Source organism: Lactuca serriola, chromosome 1 (assembly GCF_051521515.1).
Source record: "Lactuca serriola cultivar US96UC23 chromosome 1, Lser_US96UC23_V15, whole genome shotgun sequence".
NCBI lineage: Eukaryota > Viridiplantae > Streptophyta > Magnoliopsida > Asterales > Asteraceae > Lactuca > Lactuca serriola.
Window position 1 is genome coordinate 101,443,048 of NC_136408.1, and position 19,931 is coordinate 101,462,978.

Here is a 19,931-nt window from a genome sequence, read left to right on the forward strand (position 1 = left end):
CGTCGAGTAGGTCATTAAACTCTCGGGTCCAATTCGCTCATACTCGTCAAGTTGGCCATCAACTTGCCGAGTTCTAGGCCAAAAAATGAATAATACTTGGATGAAATTCATACAAGGAACCGGGTGCTACAGTAATGATATTTCCTGAGTATATGTCATGTGCATTTATATGACATGGGTTCTTTATCTAAAATGACTACACCCTCGCTATCATAGTAGATCTCTATGGGATCTTTAATGCTTGGAACCACACCAAGATCTCCAATGAACTTCTTCATCAACAACCATCCTTTGTGGCTTTGTTAGCAGTAATATACTCGGTCTCCATTGTTGAAAGGCCCGATATACTTGGGGCCTAGCTTGCCTCACTTCCTGAATCAGATGACGCCTTTCCAAGGCGACACCTTCAGGAGAACCATATCCCCGACCTAAAACTCCAGTTCGGAACGACGCTTGTCGGCGTAGCTTTTTTTTTTGTCGACTCTGTGCAGTCCGAAGCCTGCTCTTGACCTACTGAGTTCTTTATGTCGTCTTGAGCACCACTTCGGTGCTCCCCATGACCCTCTGGCCAGCCTCACCCCAACATATTAGGGTCCTGCACTTCGTCCCGTATAACATCTCAAAGGGAGGACGATCGATACTCGCGTGGTAGATGTTGTTGTAGGAGAATTTAGCCAATGGGAGGTAAGTATCCCAGCTACCACCAAAATTTAGCACACACGCCCGCAACTTATCTTCCAAAGTCTGGATGGTCCGCTCGCTCTGACCATCCGTCTGCGGGTGAAATACGGTGCTAAAGTGCAGTCAAACAATGACATTGAACACCGCTCAATGCTAAACCACATGCCACATAGATATAAACCCCTTCTTAGAGTCACACATCTTGAATTTTTTCAAGATATTATATATGTAGGTAGTTTGGCTTAACCCAGTAAGGCATCTAGATATACCTTTATAATTTTTTGAAGCCTAGAATGTATGAGGAATACATCATTAACATATAAAACAAGGAATACTAGCACACTCCGACTAGAATAAAACAATGAATATTTGTAAATTTGTATATAGTTTTTTCCGTAAAGTTTATAATTTTAATTATTTTTTCAAAAAAGGAAAAAAAATCTTTTTATATTAGGCTTAACAGATAATTCCAATGATATAGACAAAACATAAAAAAAAGAACAATAATTAATTTTGAAACCATAAAACGCCGTATGTTGAACCAAGGCTAACTAGAATACATATCACGGACACCTTCGTGGTCCACTTGACAACAACTACTATCTGTGAACACCACCCCGTTGGTTAGTGGTCGTAGTGTTTTGGGGTGGGGAAGACAAATCATAACGACCAATTACTTTCTATCTCTATATCTCTTTAACTCTCACTACCTCTTTACATTTTAAATAATTAGAAAATATATTTTTTTATTTGAAGAATCATAATGACATGGAGTGTTGAATATAACAACCTAAGCCTGTCCAGTATGGTGGACTAAAGGACATGTGACGTCCTACGTGGCTAGCCAACCAATTGGTTGTGACGTGGTACGGGAGACAAAGGAAGAGGACCAATTTGATTGGTTCTTTCTTCTTTGACCCACATTTTCTCTCTTTTTGCTTTTTTACTACCTCTCCACTAGTTAATATCATTTCCACAACCTAATGGATTGGTTGTAGAATAGTTAAATAATGATGTGACCTTATCTTCACTCACAAATCGTTGATAAGGATACCCCTCAACCTAATATAATTGTATTTGTGATGAGGCGACAACAATATAAATATATAACATCCATCATATTTATGATTAGTGATGTATATTCCAAAAAAAACCTACCAACAAGAATACTTTTATACTATGTAAATGAGGTTAGAAGAGATAGATGGTTGTTAGCCTCTCCCATTGAACTGAGACTTTCTATTTTCGTTGAACTATGCAGCAAACAAGTGCCCAGGTAGGGGCCAAAACTGTAATTTACTCCATATTATGTATGCGAAAAAAGCGATGCGGAAATCGGTAGAGGCGCGTGGGTAAGTATACAGCCTAACAAGAAAAGTAAAAAAAATAGAAAAAGAAAAAGAAAAAGAAAAAGGAAAGGACGATGAAAAGGACGCGTGTCAATTAAAATAACCCGCAGGTGACGCTATCAGACAGCAGCATCAGTGCTTTACTTGTGCTGTATCCAGTGTGTCAGTGTGTATGTAATTCAGAAGACATACCCTCGTGCCTTTTCCTACCTTACCCCTCTCCATTTTCACACCCACAAAACCCCTTCACATTTTTTTTAATCTTTTTCACATACACATCTGTATATCCATCTGTCTGTATTCTCTCTCTCTCTAACCTACATTCATCTTGTATTTCATCTTTCTCTAGACGCTTTTCCGTTTCCTCTTTGAGATTTTGATGAATTGATTATCGAATGTTGAAGCGATCTTAGGGTTTTAGCATCTTTCAAGCTGTATACTGCTCTTCTTTGCTGATTTTGAAGGTAACCACTTAGATTGATGTTCTGATTTATCTTTTTTAATGATTTGAACTGTTCTATTGCTTGATTGCAAAGCTATCTGCTCTGATTTCGATTCTTTCTGCACTTTATTGGCTTGATTTTCGGTGATAACGATGAATTCGTTTGATTTATGCTAATTTAGCATGGGTCTTGAAAAAAACCTGCTTTTTAGGTTTAGTAATTGATGTGGTAAGCATTTTGTTAAATCTTCATCATCATCGCTGTTAAACTGATCAGTAATTTTAAATTTCTGAAACGGAGGAAGCAAACGAGAAGAGATATGGAGTAAAGATTATGTTATTTAGCTATGAAGTGATGATGAACTTATCGATGTCAAAACAGTAATCATACTTTATCAAAACGTTCTCATAGCTTTATCCTAAATCAATGGTTGTGGTGAACATATATTCATCGGCTTTTCTCTATAGATTATCTGATCATGTGTGTGGTCAAATTTTATCTGGCAAATTACTCGGATACAATTTTTTCTTCTGATATGTTAAAAATTGCAAGTGATGAACTTTCTTTCTTGCTTCTTGTTTACCTCAGATACTATTAGAAATGGCAGCTGAACTTGTTAATGCAGCAACAAGTGAGAAACTATCAGAAATGGATTGGACCAAAAGCATTGAAATTTGTGAATTAGTTGCAAATGATCATAGGTAAAAACCCAATCTTATCTTTCTTTTTGTGCATATAAATTTACCTTGTTTCTTACTATGTAAAATAGCATTGAAACTTTCCTCTTTAATATTCCCCCAATAATCTTTCCATGTTTGTATCCATAATAATTGAAGAAAAGAATGGTCATAAATGTGTGCTTTCTTTTACTTAGGGAAACTATATATAAAAACCAAAGAAAGAACATTTATCAATACACCATTTACAACTTTCCACCTTATTTTTACTACTATTAATGAATTTAGGTTTTATATACTTTTCATTTTCATTTGTTGTAATTTACAGGCAAGCTAAAGATGTCATTAAAGCCATCAAAAAACGTTTGGGAAGCAAAAGCAAAGATACTCAACTATTTACTGTTATGGTAAGTTTAACTTTAACACATGTTTTTACCTTTTACACAATATAATCAACATTTTCACTTCTTTAGAGCAATTTTTTTATATCTTTATAATATTTTATTCCCAGTTGCTGGAGGTGTTGATGAATAATATTGGAGAACCAATTCATACACAAGTGATTGACACTGGCTTGCTACCTGTACTTGTTAAAATAGTCAAGAAAAAGGTATATCAAGTCTTTATAAATTATAAGTTATGTAACATTTTTCATTTTTCATATTAATTTTTTTTTTCTCTTTTTTCAGTCAAACTCCAATCTACCTGTACGAGAGAAGATATTTCTTCTTCTAGATGCAACACAAACATCTCTTGGTGGAGCTTCCGGAAGGTTCCCTCAGTATTACTCTGCATACTATGATTTAGTGGTAAGTATATATATATAAGACTATGTTGACTTTTGTCTTGACTTTTGACTTTTGACTTTTGACTTTTGACTTTTTGAATTTGTTAGAGTGCTGGAGTACAATTCTCTCAAACACCTGAAGTTCTTCCAAAAAACAATTCAACAGCTTCAGACAGCAGTAAAAGTAATTCAAGTAATGGTGAAGTTGTGATCAATGGACATGATAGGAGTGCTCCACCAACTGTCCCACAAGTTGTTCCTGATTCTAGGTATGTGTAGGGGTAAAATAGTAATTTTCTATGTATGGAGAATTTTGTAGACTGTAATTGGTTTTAAAGGTTTGTTTTTGTTATTGTTACTACCGTTTTTCTTCTTGAAATAGTATTATTCAAAAAGCTGTTCCTGATTCTAGGTATGTGTAGGGGTAAAATAGTAATTTTCTATGTCTGGAGAATTTTGTAGGTTGTAATTGGTTTTAAAGGTTTGTTTTTGTTATTGTTACTACCGTTTTTTTTTTTTTTTTCTTGAAATAGTATTATTCAAAAAGCTGTTCCTGATTCTAGGTATGTGTAGGGGTAAAATGGTAATTTTCTATGTCTAGAGAATTTTGTAGATTGTAATTGGTTTTAAAGGTTTATTTTTGTTATCGTTACTACCATTTTTTTTTCTTGAAATAATATTATTCAAAAAGCTGTTCCTGATTCTTGGTATGTGTAGGGGTAAAATAGTAATTTTCTATGTCTGGAGAATCTTTGTTACCATTTTTTTTTTCTTCTTGAAATAGTATTATTCAAAAAGCTGGATCTGCACTAGAAGTGTTGAGAGATGTTCTTGATGCCATTGATACTAGACATCCAGAGGTATTTAAGTTTAATACTTGAATTATTATTTAATATTTGAATATTTTAATATTTAATTGTTACTTTAAATTTATTTTTTTAGCAAGCTAAGGATGAGTTCACTCTGGATCTTGTGGAACAATGTTCGTTTCATAAACAACGAGTTATGCATCTTGCAGTTACTTCTAGGTAAGATTTATGTTTCAATGAATATTTATATAATATATGTAAAAGAAATAAAACATGATTATGAAGATACTAATTAATATTTTAATTTTCTTTTTTAGGGATGAAAAGACAATATCTCAAGCAATTGAATTAAATGATCAACTTCAAAAGGCACTTTCAAGACACGATAATCTTATTTCAGATACACCAACACCTGCAGTCAACCAAATTGACCATGAAGATCCAGAAGAAGAAGACCCTGAACAACTCTTCAGAAGGTATATTTGTAGAGTAAATTACTAAAATCGTCCCTATGGTTTGGTCAAAATTGCACGTGTGGTCCCTAACTTTATGTATGTAAGGGACGAAAAAGGCAACAAAATCAAACCACAGGGACGATCCAAGTGCAAAAAAAAAGTTAGGGACCAAACGTGTAATTTTGACCAAACCATAGGGACCATTTCAGTAATTTACTCATATTTATATTTCCAACTTATTTAATTTATACTTTTTAAAAAAGTTTAGGGTTTTTATCATAAAAGACCCTATACATTAGGTTTTTTCACGGATTAAACCTTAACTTTATTTTTTTTCCTGAAAATGTCGTTGCATTTTTTCATTTTTTATGGTTTGGCACTTTTAGAAGGCTTATGAGTAATCTTCCAATTTTATACTCTTTTTTTCTTTTGGAAAACACTTGACTTTTGTTTTTTTATGAAAAAATTGAGGGTTTTTTCTGAAAAAATAAAAAATTGAGGGTTTTTTTTTTTGGAAAAAAAGGGGTTAATCTCATAAAAGATGTTATATTTTGTGTTTTTTCCTAATTAAACCTCAAATTAATTTTTAGCCTGAAAAAAACCTTGTTTTTTTTTTTTCACTTTTTCCGATCTGGCCCTTTTAGTTATTTTTTTCCAAAAAAAATTTGTAAAATGTGAAGGTTTTTTCGAGAAAAACTAAAAAAGGTGAGGGCTTATTTGGAAGCAGTTATAGAATTTTGAGGGTTTTTTTTGGAAAAAAATACAAAGTTGAGGGCTTTTTGGAAAAAATGAAAAATACAAGGTGTTTTTCAGGCAAAATTTTTTTTGAGGTTTAATTTGGAAAAGCCACAAAATATAAGGTCTTTTATGAAATTAACCCTTTATTTTATTTGTCCATTTTAGCAAGTTTGCCAGTAATCTTATGGTTTTAGATTTTTTTTCCCGAAAAAACCCTCAACTTTTTTTTTTTTCGAAAAAAATTGTCAAATGCAAAGGATTTTTTGGAAAAAAATAAAAAATTGAGGGTTTTTTTTTTTTTTTTTCTCGGAAAAACTGTTTAAAACTGGAAGATTATGGGTAAACCTACTAAAAGGGCCAAATCGGTAAAAATAGAAAAATTCAAGGTCTTTTTTAGGAAAAAGGTAAAGTTGGGATTAATTCGGAAAAAAAAACAATATATAGGTCTTTTATGATATTAACCCAAAGTTTTATAAAAACTAAGAAATTGCAAACTTAACAGGATGAGGAAAGGAAAAGCGCGCGTAAGACCCGAAGCTGAAAACCACCAAACAGATCGCCCATTAGGGGTATTAACGTCTTTTCCACCAGATAGGCTTAACAGACCACTCACTTTGGAGCCAAAACAAGAACCAACCACCACCACCACTACCGCCGCCACAACCCGCCCGTCTGCCGCCGTGACAATCCCACCGCCGCCTGCAAAACATGTTGAAAGGGAGAAATTCTTTCAAGAAAACAAAAATGACGGTTCTGCCCTTGGTGGACACATGAGGGGCCTCTCTTTACACAGCCGAAATGCTAGTAGCTCTCGCAGTGATAGTTTTGACTTGAGTGATTGATGGAAAGCGATGGTTTTTTTATATTATGGTGGGAGTATATATTATGTTGAATTTGGATTTGTTTTGTTTTTTTTTTTTATTTTTTTTTATTTTATTATTATTATACAAAATGGTGATATGTGAAAGATAGGAGATGGTGGTGAAGGAAAGAGGAGAGGGGAGGGGAGGGGATAGGACGTGTTTTATAAGTCGAATAGGAGATGTTAGAAGTGGTTAGTTCTTGTTTGTTTAATATGGGATTTGTTAAAATGTTGGATTATTTTATTTTGTGTGTTTTTTGTTTTTGTGTAAAACAGGAGGTGTTGTTTTATTAATTTTTATTTATATCTTGAAAAGATGGTGTTGGGTGATTGGGATGGGGAGTATATTTGTTATAAGTTATAACCTAGAAATCATTTTTTAACCATTTATAATCAAATTACATATCTTAAAAACGTTGTAACTTAAGAAGTAAAAGTTCTTTGACCAAACTACCACTATTAAATATATTAAAGAAAAGGATTGACCAAATTGTCAGTAACCCTTGAATCCCATCACGTGAGCATATATACATGTTCCTAAACCTCCATTGATGTTTGCAAAAAGCATATAGCTCACTGTCGTTCACTTTCGATCAAACAATGAAGCATTTAATGTCGCACTTTCACTCACGAACAAGGCTCATTCCACCATTTTCCTAACCCACACTTGTTTAATTATAATTGCATGTTCAATTTCAATTTCGAAGAGGAAGAATTTAATTTCCACATTTGCAAATTAAGAAATCAAGAGGAGAGACTTTGATTCAAGGTTTTATCTTCTACATTTCTGATGTGTGATCTTTTTTCCATCAGAATTTGGGTGTGATATAGTTCTTAAAACACCTCAACATCAAGGATCGCTGGGGCATTTGTACTCCCTGTTTGTTTTTAATGAACTTCTCATACATAGTGAGCTTACAATCCATGTTACCATTTTCATGTTGCTACGGCTTCTTTACATAAGATTCTTGTCTGTAATCAATATAATAGTTGCAAAAAAAAAAAACATATTTTCACAAAAAAACGATCACTCAAAAGTGCATGTGTTAATGGGTTCACATTCACTAGTGAAGCTGAGGTTATTTGACCAGATGTTATTCTTTGTTGTCACATAAATAGTTAATTATTTCTTGTTTTCATACATAGTGAGCATAGCCATGAATTTCTCAGTGGAATCAAGCTCGATAAATGATTGGGATGTGCTTACTTGTCAATATAACAAATTAAAAAAATATGGCTTGCTCTTTCATGAATAACGCTTTATGACTTCTTCATTTAGTCGTCCGAAAATTGTATGACCATGTTTCTATGTAGATTTTTTTTTGAGAGCCAAAGCAATAAATTTTTTTGCATGTCTTCTTTGATAACCGAAAGATACCCCATATTTCACTTTTATCTTGTACTTGGACGATGGTATAGTCGCAAAAATATAATCAAATGTTGGAGACTCAACCATGCTCTCCCATGTAGGTTTTGAGATTTCATCAAGCGTGTCTGCGTGTGACTACACAAAACCTTTAAATCAGTACAAATTCATGGAAGATAGATTGAGAATAAAGTATATGTACATGTTCCATGAAACTCATGATGTTTTTATTAAGTTGTCATTCAAGATTTCGTCTGTTAACTTGTTGGTATATCAGTTAGTCTTAACAACTATTTGTTAATAACTTCATGTGTTTATCACGTGATTGATAGTTGGTTAAGCTTCTATATCAAGTTTGTTAGTGATTAGCTTGTATTAATGTTCCGCTTTACTTGTAAGATGCAATCAGTTAGTTAACAGAGAAATAATAAGAAAACAGATTCCATCTCTCTTCTTCTTCTTTCTCTCTCTACATTTCATGTTCATGTTCATACCAAAATCAACATGGTATCAGAGCTGAATCTGATTCATGCTCAAAGTTTGATTCATCTTTTTCATTAAGATCTGTTTAATTCGTCTTCTTCATCTGTTGCTTCAATGGCGCCGACTGGAACAGTACCTGAAAGTTCTAATTCCGCTAGAACTCAAATTACTTCTTTAGATCCACTCTATCTTCATCCCTCAGATCATCCTGGTATGCAATTAGTTACCAAACAATTTGATGGATCCAAATTTTGGATCGTGGAAGAAGGCGATTACAATTGCACTATCAGCAAAGAACAAATTGGGATTTGTCAATGGTAAAGTAACTAAACCTTCCACTAATCACATCAATTTTGATCTCTGGCAACGATGCAATGACATGGTGATGTCATGGATTATGAATGTCCTCTCTAGTGACATTGTTGAATCTGTTCTCTATTCATCCACTGATGAAGAAGTTTGGAAAGATCTTAATGATCGTTTTGGTCAATCGAATGGTGCAAAACTGTATCAACTTCAAAAGGAAATTTCAGATCTCACTCAAGGAACTAGCGATTTGGCTAGTTATTTCACAAAATTGAAGAAATATTGGGATGAATTAAGTGCTCTTTCGATCATTCCCAACTGTACTTGCTCTGCAGCTCATGAGATGCAAGAACTTCAACAAAATCAAAAGCTTATCAAGTTTCTAATGGGACTAAATGGAGATTACAGTGCTATTAGAGGAAGTATTCTGATGATGAATCCTCTTCCCACAATTACCAAGGCCTATTCTCTTCTCATTCAAGATGAGAAGCAACGTGAGGTACAATCTCCATCACATTTTTTTCCTGAATCTGCTTCAATGAATACAAGATCCAATGTTACAACAAACAATTTCAAATCCACAAATGAGAACAAGAAGAGTCTATCATGTTCTTTCCGTAAGAAAAGTGGTCATACAACCAATAAATGTTATAGACTGATTGGATTCCCAAAGGATTTTAAGTTCAACAAGAACAAGGTTGCTGCTAATGTTTCTGGTCAATTTACATCACAAGATGGTCCTAAAGAGTCTTCAACTTCGACTCATTCCATGCAAGAACTCTCCAATGATCAGTATCACCAATTGTGTTCTCTATTGAGCAAGCTTAATGACAACAATGTTGGACAAGAATCTCCACAAGTCTTTGCAAATTTGGCTGGTAATGCTTTATTCTCCCAAGATATTTCTGATTATCCAATTAAATGTCATTGTCTTGAAACTAATACAATGACTTGGATAATAGATTCAGGGGCCAGTGATCATATGTGTTTCAATAAATCTGCTCTTATTAATATTCAAAAGCTCAAAAATCCTTATCGTATCACTTTACCAAATGGTCAACAAACTAATGCTCATGAGTTTAGGAGTGTTGTCTTAGCCGAATCTGTTATACTTCATCATGTTCTTTATGTCCCTTTATTCAAATTCAATCTTCTTTCCATAGCCAAATTGTGCAGACAATTAAGATCTTTAGTTGTTTTTTCAGAACATTCTTGTTTCTTGTTGCAGGGCCCTTCTCAGAAGAGGCCTCTGGTTCTTGGTAGACATCGTGCTAGGCTCTATTTTCTTCAATCAACTTCCAATAGCAATGAAGGAGTAGTACTTTCTGTTACTTCAACATCAAAATTTCATTCATCCGTTTTGTTTCCATCTTGTAATGTTGTTTCTAAAACAATTTCTGTATCTGTTTGGCATAAAAGACTTGGCCATCTTCCTATGTACAAGTTAAAAACTCTTGATTTGCTTAATAAATCACATTTCATTGATACTTCTTGTGATTCTTGTGAAGTTTGTTCTAAAGCTAGACAACAAAAACTCCCATTTTCCATTAGTTTTATTCATACTTAACAATTTTTGAAATGATTCATGTTGATACATGGGGCCCTTATCACACTAAAACTTATGATAATCATTCATACTTTTTGACCATTGTGGATGATTACTCAAGAGCTACATGGACTCATTTACTTAGTACAAAGAGCAATGCATTTGGGGAAATCAAAGGATTTATTGAAATGATTGAGACCCAATTTGGGAGAAAATTAAAGGTCTTAAGAACCGACAATGCTTTTGAATTGGGGTCAAGTAATGAAGGGATTTCTTTTCTACAACAAAAAGGTATCATTCATCAAACAAGTTGTAGATATACCCCTCAACAGAATGGAGTTGTTGAAAGAAAACACAAACACTTGTTAGAAACTTCAAGAGCTCTTCTTTTTCAGTCCAAATTACCCCTTAGATTTTGGGGAGATTGCGTTTTAACTGCTACTTTTCTTATAAATAGATTCCCTTCGAAAATCCTTCATGGTAAATCTCCATTCTCACTTCTCTATGGTACTCAACCTTCTTATGACCATTTGAGAACATTTGGATGTTTATGTTATGCTAGTACTTTACAACATAACAGGGATAAACTACAACCAAGATCAATACCTTGTATTTTTATTGGTTATCCATATGGAAAGAAAGCTTACAAATTGTATGATTTGGAAACCAAGAAGATTGTTATTTCCAGGGATGTAGTATTTCATGAAGATATTTTCCCTTTTCAACTTCACAATGACCATTCTACCCCTGTGTTTTCACCACAACCAAGTCTATCTCCTTTTGAAGATAGTATCAGTTCATCACCTGATCCATCCTCGTCTCCTTTACCGGTTCAAAATTCAACTAACAACTTTGTTCCTAGAAGATCTGAACGAGTTCCTATTACCCCTGCCCATTTAAAGGACTACATTTGTAACAATGCCTCTGTTACAAATTTAGATGATTTTTGTCCTCACTTTGCATCATGTATACACACTGTCACACACACTCATCAGCCCAAACATGTATGTTTCAGTTCTTTATCTGAACAGAGCCAATAATCTTTTCACAATATGTCTAAGATCATAAAACCATCTTCTTATGATGAAGCCGCATCAATCCCTGAATGGCAAGAAGCCATGAATAAGGAACTTGAAGCACTTGAAGCTAATAACACTTGGACTTTAGTTGATCTTCCTAAAGGAAAGAAGCCCATCAGTTGCAAATGGGTTTATAAGGTTAAATACAAGGCTAATAGGGAAGTGGAAAGATATAAAGGAAGATTAGTTGTGAAAGGGTTCACTCAAAAAGCTGGAATAGATTACAATGAAACTTTCTCTCCTGTGGTGAAAATGACAACAATCCGGGCATTAATCGCAACCGCTGTAAAGAAAGAATGGCCATTATATCAACTAGATGTGAATAATGCATTCCTTCATGGAGAATTACATGAAGAAATTTACATGAAACCTCCTCCTGGTTTAAAACTTATTAATTCACATCAAGTTTGTCTTTTACAGAAATCCTTATATGGTCTTAAACAAGCATCTAGGCAATGGTATGAAAAGTTGACATTTGCTTTAAAGACTAAAGGATATCAACATTCAAAGAATGATTATTCATTATTTTTCAAACATGATGACAAATATGTTACATTTGTTGCTGTTTACGTTGATGACATTATGGTGACGGGCAACAATGAAGAAGAAATTACAAGTTTAAAACAATTCCTTGATTCTACCTTCAAAATTAAAGATCTTGGTCATTTAAATTTTTTCCTTGGCATTGAAGTGTTATATTCTGATTTGGGGGTGATTCTTACACAAAGGAAATTTGCAAATGAAATTTTGAAAGAATTCAATTGCAATGGAACTGTTGTTTGTCCTCTTCCAACCAATTCCAAACCACTTTTAGGACAAGGGGAAGTTTTGGAAGAACCGAAACTTTACAGGAGACTTGTGGGCAAGCTTAATTTTTTAGTCTACACTGGACCCGATTTGGCTTTTGCTGTTCAACATCTAAGTCAATTTATGTCTGATCCAAGAAAGCCACACCTTGATGCTGCTAAACATGTTCTAAAATATATCAAAAATGATCCTAATCAAGGTTTATTGATGAACAAGTCCAATGATTATTCGTTACAAGCCTACTGTGATTCTGATTGGGCTTCATGTCCTCAATCTAGAAGAAGTGTGAGTGGTTTCATAATACTTCTTGGAAACAACCCCATTGCATGGAAGTCAAAGAAACAAATTACAGTTTCCTTATCCTCTGCAGAAGCAGAATATCGTAGCATGCAAAGAGTGACAGTTGAATTGGCATGGTTGACTCGTTTATTGCATGATTTTACTGTCCCAAATGTTACTCTAGTCGAAGTCAAATGCGATAGTCAAGCTGCCATTCACATTGCCAAGAACCCTGTATTTCACGAACGGACAAAGCATGTTGAGTTAGATTGCCATTTTGTCCGGGAAAAACTTCAAGATGGTTTAATATCCTTAAAACATGTCCCTACTGATCTTCAACTTGCAGATTTATTCACAAAATCATTACCAAGCAAGCAACATCATTTTCTATTAAACAAATTGGGAGCTCAACACTCTCCAAGTTGAGGGGGGTGTTGGTATATCAGTTAGTCTTAACAACTATTTGTTAATAACTTCACGTGTTTATCATGTGATTGATAGTTGGTTAAGCGTCTATATCAAGTTTGTTAGTGATTAACTTGTATTAATGTTTCCGCTTTACTTGTAAGATGCAATCAGTTAGTTAACAGAGAAATAATAAGAAAACAGATTCCATATCTCTTCTTCTTCTTTCTCTCTCTACATTTCATGTTCATGTTCATACCAAAATCAACATAACTTGTCACCATTCAAATCGTCTTTTAGCTTGTTGTCATTCGATAAATCACTAGTCACCTTAGATAACTCAATGAACGTTGTTAAAAATAGAAAATCATTTATCAACATAATAATTAAGCGAAAAATCAAAATTTAGAATTTGCAATCAAAATTAATTATTACAAGTTGAAAAACCAAAAATAGCTTATCGGGATCAATTGACATTGTGTAATCATGTGTTGGTATATACGACCAATGTTGATTTGATGTTACAATTGCATAGCGATGTACGACCCTTGCATATTTGAAGTGTGTATACGTAATTAGGCTGATTGAATGTGTGATGATCTAACATGTGTGTAGACTGTGTGAATGTATCTACATTCGTGAACGTTAGTATGGATGAAAATAGGGTAGGGTTGACTATCCATGTACCCATCCCGAGTGTTTAACCTCATCCCTATTCCCGATAGATGCAGGGAATCAAATCCTCCCCTCCTTTAGATTTTGGGCTTTTTCCCGGCCCATCGCCGATCTATCAAAATAACAAACTCTACTTACGCAAAAAAAATAATTTCAAGTTTAATAAGCGATCAAAACCAAAGACCATAATCAGATTGTGTTTATATCAATCATAAAGTTTAACAAGCATCAAAACGAAAAATGACGATTTGGTATACGAACCGTTGAACGAAGTGACGATTGATGAACTTTTGAAATTGTGAAAGTAATTTGGCATGCGAACTATGTCTCTCTGATTGTGCAATACATATCAATTCATGCTAAGTGGACTTAATTCAAATTTTATATATATATATATATATATATATATATATATATATATATATATATATATATGAGCTTAGGGAATATGTGGCTGTCATGTATCTAAGCTTATATATAGAACCCTCCAAACAATGTAGTTTTGATCCATTTATATCCAAACTAATCATTATATCTCTTTTACTATTCTTCCTTACTCATGTGACTTACTAAATCGATCAAATTTATGTTCTTTTTCTTCATTGTGTCTAAGAACATAAAGTATTAAAAGTCGTGACCATTTAATCAACCCTACTAAATTCTAAATGAAAACTAATAGAATAAAAGATAAAAGAAGAACATGTCATAACTCAATCAAGCTTTTCACAAAATCATTGGATATAGTTTTTCAATTGAAATACAAAACGCTTGAGTTATATTCGTTAAAAACTATTGGTTTTTTTTTTAATAAACTTCAATAATTATTTGCAATAAAAATATATATACTTGATTTTTTTCATTCCATAATTGAATTTAATTCAATAGTATTCTATTAAAAAAAACTAAGATAAAATAAAATTGGGGATTGGTAGACCTGGCTCCGGTCCCATCCCCAATTTTAACTTCATGGGGATCCCCTTTACCATCCCGATATCCGTTTTTGCAGGGAATACCTGTCATCGATTGGGGTAGATTAACTGGGTTCCCCACTGGATAGAGTAAAGTTTTCATGTCTAAACAATAAACATGAGCCGATTTTGTTCCAAAAAGGTTAGAGGCAATGTTATCAGTTTAGTTTTTGTTAAAAAGGTTTTAATATCAAGGGAACAATATAGTTAATTTACTACCTTTCTTTAAATTATTAAGGTTAGATCATAATGTAAAAATTGATTATAATATATTTAAAAGATGTTAAAAAATTATTTAGACAAATACAATATTTTAAAGGTTAAAAATGAAAAATATGATATTTTGTTTTTAAACCGGACACAAAAAATGATATTTTATTGTTTAACAAGGATATATATGAAATTAGCCCCTCAACCCCTCACTAAATGATTATTCTGTTTTGACATCTATTTTAACCTGATATGGATTTCTTATAAAAGAAAAAAATGATTACTCTAAAGCTGATGTGTTTGTTATACTTCTAGTAATTATGTGCATGAAACAACCAGTGTTAGGGTTTTTGAAAACAAAATTTAGGATTAAGAATTGTGGTAAAATGCAATACGTTCTAGGGATTGAAGTTTTGGAAAAATATACTGGAATTTATTTCTCTAAACAAAAGCATTGCTTCAGAAATTTTGGTTGGTGGGGTGCAAGTATATCAACACCCTAAATTTAGCCATAAGTAATCAATGAATTAATGATAATGATGTGCTGGACAATATCACGGAGTAGCGGCAACTTAATAGGAAACTGATTTATTTGACTATCACGAGGCATATCTCATGTTTTCCATACACAAAACACAATACTTGAGTTAATTCATTAAGTGTCACAAAAATCACATGTAAAGTTAGTCATTTGAGTATTAAGATATATTAATATTCTTAGTCAAAATTATGTTTGTTATATTTGTATATTCTCGAACCACTTGTTTATTCTTTGCATTTAGCCGGTGTAACCTTATATAGTATTTCTAATTAGGTGTAAGACCTATGTATTACATAAGTTAATTAAAAAAAATTAAATATAAATATCTAAATATTTAAGAACTTTGAATTTATAAAAAAATAAGAAAAATAATGAATTACTAAAATTGATTTTTTTTATCTTTTAAATTTAAATAAATAAACAAAATAAAGTAATGAGCTTTAATTTGAGAATTTTGAAATAAGAATGCAAGTCCATTAATGAAATTGATATTCATTTATTACTACATTTATTGTAATTATCACATTAAAGTATTATGTGAAATTTATTAAAATAGAAAAACTCATAAAATATCATGTGGAAAATAAATTAATTCAAAATAACCACAAAATGACATTTGGCAAATTGAATAAGAGTGTGACAAGTGACAAAAAAAACTCTACATTTATTAGAGTAGAAGATGTGAAGATATCGATTATGAGAAAATTATTGTTAACATGAGAACCTTAATCCAATCCTTAGCCTTAATACAATCTTTTTCTATCTCTCTTTCCTTCTTCTCTCCCCTACATCGAACCCTAAAACAGCCGGTGAATCCCCTTTGTCGTCGATGTTCTTCCTCCCTCTCAGTTTGTTTTCTTGCTCATCATTATTTCTTTTGTAATGGTGGTTGCCACCATTGAAAAACCTTATGGAACCACCAACATACGAACATACATTCCTCTTATTATTGACCTAAAAATTTTGAATTACTATGCATGACGTGAACTTTTTAAAACCCACAACAATGTTAGATATAGGGTTTCAGAATAACAATTAACACTTGGATAATTTGTAGGATCGTATTTGCAACACTTTTTGAAATCGGTAATTTGTCCCTTACTTTATCTTATGCCATGTTGCATTGGTAGAAACCCCTTTCTTGGAATCATGCAACTTGAACTTCTTCAAGATTTTATCCAAGTATGTATTTTTGCTATGTCCTATTAGACGTTTTGATCTATCCTTATAAATCCTTATACCTAATTTATAAGTTGCATCTCCTCGGTCCTTCATAGCGAAACATTTCCTAAGCCAAGTCTTTGTTGGATTAGTGTCTAAGTCCATAACTATTTTGGTATGTACTTGACCCGATGGTGCATGGTCCTTTTGGGTTGCCTTCACCAAAGCAACTTGATAGGATGAATTATGGAGAGAAAGGATTAGATATGATTTATTAATATATTATGGGAATAATATATTAAAGGAGAAATCATATTGTTTAATTAATATTAGTCAATAATTAATTGGTAATTAGTTTTGTGACTAAAAGAGATTAATTAAACTTAAGGGGCTGGAATTGTAATTATAAGATAATTGCAATTTGGGCCATGGATTGCCTTTTATTATAAGGTGGACGAATTCTATGGGGGAAGCCCATATGAAATCATCCAAGGCCTTAAGGAAAGGGCTCCATGGGTTGCTTAGGGCTTAAGCATCCAAATTAGGGTTTCCTTGTTAGATAACCCTAATTGCCTCCTATATAAAGAGATCCCTTATGACCAAAAACGTGGCTAAGACTTCTCTAGGGTTTGTAGACATTTTTGGACAGCCTCCATCCTCTTTCCTTTTCATCCTCTTGCTTATGGTGTTTGTGAACCATTAGAGGAGTGATACTTGTGACTCTAAGCCTTCCAAAGTCAATACAAGGAGATTTGGGATTGTTATTGCTACATAACAATCAAGGTAACATCTTAAACCTATTCTCATGTTAATATGATTACTTGAATGTTAGAATTAGGGTTTATAGTCTTGGATCCTTGCATGTACAATAGAGAAACCTAGATCCAAGCATTAGGGTTTGTATGAGCACATAGGATGTATTATGACCAAAACCCATCAGTGGTATCAGAGCCATGATTGGTTTCTATTGTATTGATGCCTTGTATGTTGAAAAAATTCGATTTTTGTGGTTCTGCCTCCTGAACTCGGCGAGTACCACAGTGTACTCGGCGAGTAGGCATCAACTCGGCGAGTACAGTGTGGTACTTGGCGAGTTCGAGCGTCAGATGGAGCTATATCCGAGATTTCTTGCTGTTTTTGCTGAAGGATAGTTACCTTATCATGTTAGATCAATATAAATTCAATTTTATGATATATTTGACTATATTATTGATCTAATTAAAGATATTTATCAATTAATAAAATATTTATTTCCTTATGTGATAATTGATTAATTATTTTGGTAAATTGTTTTGCAAGAAATCATTAAATAAATCAAATATGGATAATTATGTAATTAAATGTTAATTTAGATTATTTGTTATTTGATCCTTGTGCTTTGAAAAGTTTCATATTTACCCCTTTAGGTTTTATAGTTTAAATTTGAACCCAAAGGTTTTGTTGTTTTGAAATTTAAATAGTTGAAACCCTAATGTTCTGAAAAAGGTTTCAAAACTTGCCCTCAAGTTTTGGAATTTAAAATTTTGATTAAATGGTTTAATTTTGATGTATATTTAAATTCAAAACCCTAATGTGTTGAAATGTTTCAAACCTTGCCCTCAAGTTTTGGAATTTAAAAGTTGATTAAAAGTTTAATTAGGAATGTTAAATTCTAAAACTCTAGTATAGTTTTGAAAAAGTTTAAATCACACCCTTATGGTTTTATTAATTAATTAAGGTGTATAATTAAAAGAAGTTTAATAAATCCATAAAAGTTTAGGTTTACAATTTAATTGAATTAAAAGTATAATTGTTAAATTAGACCACCTAGCTTTTTGAAAGTATAAAATACACCCTATACTATATATAACATTAAAAGTCTAACATTATATATATGTATGAGTAAAAGTCAGTCTTACCGTTAGTAGGCCTCATTCACGAAGCTGGTCTATAAGGGGTGTTTAAGGAAATTGCCTATAAAATGGCGATTGAATGGGTATCCACTCTTACCCACCGCACTCTTGACTAGTGGAGGGTCGTTAGCCGAACGGGTAGCATAGGACAAAACCTTCCATTATAAGTTTAATGAAGTATAAAAGTAACTAAATGTTTTTCAAAAAAAAAATTCCCAATCTTAGTTACTTAGGCAAAAGTGAATTGATGCAATTCCATGAAATTACACTTTGTGCCCTTGCGAATACGTTAGTGGAGCGTGTGTGGTTTACCGGCACACTAAATGGTTCTAAGCAAAGGTAGCAAAGGGTGACTCAATGTTTGTCAAAGTTCGGTGGAGCGTGTGTGGTTTACCGGCACATCGAATAGGTGACTGTAACATGTGGGGGCACCATGTAAGTTTGCATGGTTATTCACACCCGCTTTGTGATCCTCGACATCCCAATCACAAACAAGAGGGGCATATCGAGATTTAAACATGCCATTGAAATGTTCAATGAATCTCAAAGGATCTAGGAGTTTTCATAGAATTAAAACTTAAATTTCTTTTTGTTTTTCGTGGTGGAAATTAGTGAATTGTCATTCACTTACCTTCAAATGTTCTACAATTTGGGTTACAGCATCCCTCTCCCGATTTGTAGAATATTGTGTTGGGTCCTAGCCTTAGTATTTCATTTGGGTGATTTACTAAGGACTCAATCTATCAACTAACTTGAATTCATTTTCTCCCGTATTGTAGATGTCAAAGTTCGACAACTATGGTCTTCCCAAATCCCATGGAACAAGCATTCCACATGAAGATGATATTCCACGATTCGATCAAGGAACAAGAAATCATGCTTCACTTCCTCCACCTCCTCCAATTATTCTCCCTAACCCACAAGTTCGAAGGCTTGAAAAGTTCAAGCTCACTCAAGCCCTTTTGGCAAGTAAACCTAAAGAAGGAAAGTCGGTGTGTGCACACGTCCTAGGGATGAAGTCACACATTAATAGGTTAAGAATGTTGGGATCCGTTGTATGTGAGGAGATGGCTGTTGATTGGGTTCTTCAGTCACTTCCTAAATCATATAGTGAGTTCGTAAGAGAGTACTATATGATGAACTGCGACGTGACCCTTATAGATCTCACCTATATGCTTATTGCTGCTGAATCAGCAATGGTTTGGCGCAATAGAAAAGCAAAATTGATTGGTGAATCTGTCTTCAAGACCTCTATGGATATAGACAATGGCAACGAAAGACATGCTATGATCGAAAAGTTTGATCATAAGAGAAAGGCAATGTCTGAAGTAGTTCCATGTCAAGTTCCAAAGGAGTCAATTTGCTTTTATTGCCAAGAGAAAGGGAATTGGAGACGAAGCTGCCCCATTTAC

At 33.3% G+C, this 19,931-nt stretch overlaps 1 protein-coding gene across 1 annotated transcript; it reads left to right on the forward strand.

The window, feature by feature from the left end:
- Nucleotides 1-2,220: 2,220 nt before the first annotated feature.
- LOC145096279 (ENTH/VHS/GAT family protein) lies at nucleotides 2,221-7,116 on the forward strand. The gene is made up of 10 exons (XM_079034032.1): nucleotides 2,221-2,494; nucleotides 3,062-3,174; nucleotides 3,479-3,557; nucleotides 3,662-3,760; nucleotides 3,840-3,959; nucleotides 4,046-4,206; nucleotides 4,722-4,797; nucleotides 4,880-4,965; nucleotides 5,064-5,222; nucleotides 6,442-7,116. Exons 2-10 carry the CDS (start codon nucleotides 3,074-3,076, stop codon nucleotides 6,779-6,781), a joined length of 1,221 nt encoding a protein of 406 aa, XP_078890158.1. The 5' UTR covers nucleotides 2,221-2,494; nucleotides 3,062-3,073; the 3' UTR covers nucleotides 6,782-7,116.
- The last annotated feature ends 12,815 nt before the right edge of the window (nucleotides 7,117-19,931 follow it).